This window comes from Austrofundulus limnaeus, unplaced genomic scaffold (assembly GCF_001266775.1).
Source record: "Austrofundulus limnaeus strain Quisiro unplaced genomic scaffold, Austrofundulus_limnaeus-1.0 Scaffold1308, whole genome shotgun sequence".
Classification (NCBI taxonomy): domain Eukaryota; kingdom Metazoa; phylum Chordata; class Actinopteri; order Cyprinodontiformes; family Rivulidae; genus Austrofundulus; species Austrofundulus limnaeus.
In genome coordinates this window covers 17625-20603 of record NW_013953710.1, presented here as the reverse complement: position 1 = coordinate 20603, position 2979 = coordinate 17625, and the positions used below count along the sequence as shown (strand labels likewise).

The 2979-nt window shown below is 40.1% G+C and overlaps 1 protein-coding gene across 5 annotated transcripts in view; it reads right to left on the bottom strand.

Moving 5' to 3' along the window:
• The window catches only part of strbp (spermatid perinuclear RNA binding protein), a 46048-nt gene that overhangs the window by 25460 nt on the left and 17609 nt on the right, over nt 1-2979 (bottom strand). For all 5 annotated transcript variants that reach the window (XM_014031733.1, XM_014031734.1, XM_014031731.1 and 2 more), the window contains 2 exons: nt 1177-1439; nt 701-869 (listed from right to left, as the gene is read on the bottom strand). In XM_014031733.1, the coding sequence (XP_013887187.1) occupies nt 701-869; nt 1177-1439 (432 nt within the window). The remainder of the gene's footprint in view (nt 1-700; nt 870-1176; nt 1440-2979) is intronic.

The window sequence follows — 2979 nt, the reverse complement described above, 5'->3', positions numbered from 1 at the left end:
AACCCGTTACTAGCGTGGTGTACCTAATAAAGTGGCCGGTGAGTGTATATTGCCTGTTTTTTCTTCATATGACCACTTGTTGAAAACTTCATTCTGAAACAAAGTTGCCTCTCCAACAAGAAAGAAAACCTGAACTCAATGACAGATTTTGTTCTTAGAAGGGYAAAAAAATCAGCTCATAAATTGATAATCCAGCAACAGATTAAAAAGTAAAAAGATTGTTTAAATAAAACATAAGACAAAAAAGATCAAAGTTACAGAGTTTGAAGTGAAAAATTTGTCCTACTTGTTTGTGCCTCTCTGAGTTTATTCAGTTTTGGATGAATGTCAGGAACCTTCATTCAGAGTCATGACTTATTAACGAGGAAATGTGAAACACGGGCATGACACCWCTCACTTCACACTTGACGACATCACTGTCTCTTGCCTACTTGTGCTCACACTAACACCCACAATGRTTTTCTGCACAGCCAAATGCACAGCACAGTGAAGGCTGACAAATTTTAACAGAAAAGTGAAAAAAAAAGAGATGCTTCGACTCTTCCGTCATCAAGAAGGAATGCATAAAAAAACTTGGATTACTGTATTATCATTGCAAATGTAATGCAGATTTAAGACACTAATGTGTGAGTCTTTGTGACCACTGGAAACAAAATGAGAGAAAAAGCACAAAGGAAGTGCTGGGATGTGTGTCACTAACCTGGATCTGTGCGGGTAAATTGCAACAGACWGTGTCCAGCAGTGTCTGTGTGGGTTTGTCTCTGCACATCAGCACCAGCTCCAGGTCCATGTCACCTTTGATCAGGAGTCCTTTGGCCACAAGTCCAACCCGTATCACTCCACAAAGCACACCACCGATGCTGGCATCCCTGTTTAACAGACAGACTCTGGATAAACCTTCTGATGTTTAATACAGTCGGTGCATTCACAATGACATTTACAAATAAAACTACACAGGAAGGAAGTAAAAAGAAGTAATGAACCATTTTTTAAAAGATTARTGAAAACACCGTTATGGCATGCCGCCCGCCCCTTCTCAGATAATTCTTTATTCACATAAAATCTGAGGTAATAGTGAAACAGTGTCTGCTGGAAGACAAGTGACATCAAGGGAACTATTACCCTCAGCTGAGTAATAACCAAGCAAATTAAAGTCTGTGTTGCATCATTGTTTACCTGTAGCAGCCGCCGGATTCTTCCGCTCCTTCACTTGGCTCATCACCAGGGCCATCCTCCTCTGGTCTGTCTGCTGCTTGGCTGTCGAAGTTGTTGTGGGCAGTACCGCTGGTCTGATCCAGCCAATCAGAGACGTGTTTGAGAGCGCACTCAACCGTGGATACCAGCGTCTGCACGGCCTCCAGCTCCTGCGAGGAGGGGTAGATGGTGGAGTGCTTCGCCATGACGTGGCGGTCATCGTTGCTGAAGGAACGAAAGGACCTCTGGAAGGCAGAAAGATTAAAAGCAGAGTTATAATCTACATTCAACATATTACAATTCACAGRGCTGAGACGAGATCAGAGTCCCTTAAATGAGCGCCACAGGAGAGAGGTTTCCAACAATAAATTTAGTTTTATTCAGTTTTAATTAATTTAATTATAGCTTTGAACTCCCCACTTGATGAGCAGTAATTGTTTCTATTATAAGACAAATAAAGAATGCAACAACAACAACCAAAAATAAATAGTGTGTCATTTTGTGCATGCGTGAGTGTACATTTTTTACCTGCTGAGACAGAATATATCTTTTTTATGGATAAGAAATCTACGACAGCTCACCTACTCAGACAGACATACACATGTAGGCACAGCTATCAGGGATCCATCCCACCACCATATTCTCCCCGCCTGTCCTAATTCAATCAGACACTTTGGCCTTGGGAATTCATGTCGGCTCTTCAGTCTTTCTAATGCGCCCTCCTTCCTTCTCTCCAGGAGGTTTATGAAGAAAAACCATCGGAGAAGGACACCAGGTGCGAAGCATCAAATGGGGGTGGGACGGTGGGGAAGAGTAAATGACTGAAAATGGAGGGAGCTTGCCAGAGGAAACAAGAGGGAATGGATAACACCAGAAGATGGTTATGGGGATAACAGAGTCTTTAGAAACAGATAAGGACAAAAACGATTGCGTGGGTGGAGGCTGAATTCAAAGATAGATGGAAGAAATGATAGGATAAAGAAGTGGAGCKGCTGTAACTGTGGCTTTTGTGATTTGCATCCTGCAGAAAACACAAGCCAGATGGGACTCTGTTTTTATGGACTCATATGAAAAGGCACTGAAAACTGTGTGTTGTCTGCATCGTTTCATGTGTTAAATTAGAAATTTTATTTTTGGGTCTGAACTTTAGGTATCAATAGCTCTAATTTATTCTCATTTCTTATAACATCCTTAAAAGTGAATTGAAAATTAAAAGCGCATAAATAATTACAGTATATTCTCTAAGAAGTGTATATAAGTTAACAGAAAAAAACAATGTTACTGATCAGTATTTGTAAATTTCATAGAGTTTTTTTCATGGAAAATAATGAGAGCAATAAAATAGGTATTCTCAATTGTTAAGGTTAAAACCAAAACAATTGAGAATACCTGCATTTGAAGGTTTAACAGACATTATTAAATATGCTGYTGAGTTTAAGGCTAACTGATCAATAATAAATTATAATTAAACATTTATTTGTATGGCACCTTTAAAAACATAGTTACAAAGTGCTTWGTACAAAGTGCTATGCACCATCTCTATACAGCTCAGGTAGCCAGTGCAGAGAGCAAGAAATGGAGTAATATAATTATACACTGCCCGGCCAAAAAATTAAAAAGTTGCCACCTGGATTTACGTAACTAAGGTCTATGATGTGGGGTCGCTGCAGTCGGTCAGGTCCAGGTTCAACAACAGTTTGTGCTCAAAGAATGACCAGGTTATTCCATCAATGGATTGTTTCTTCCCTGATGGCACGGCCATATTCCAAGATGACAATGCCAGGA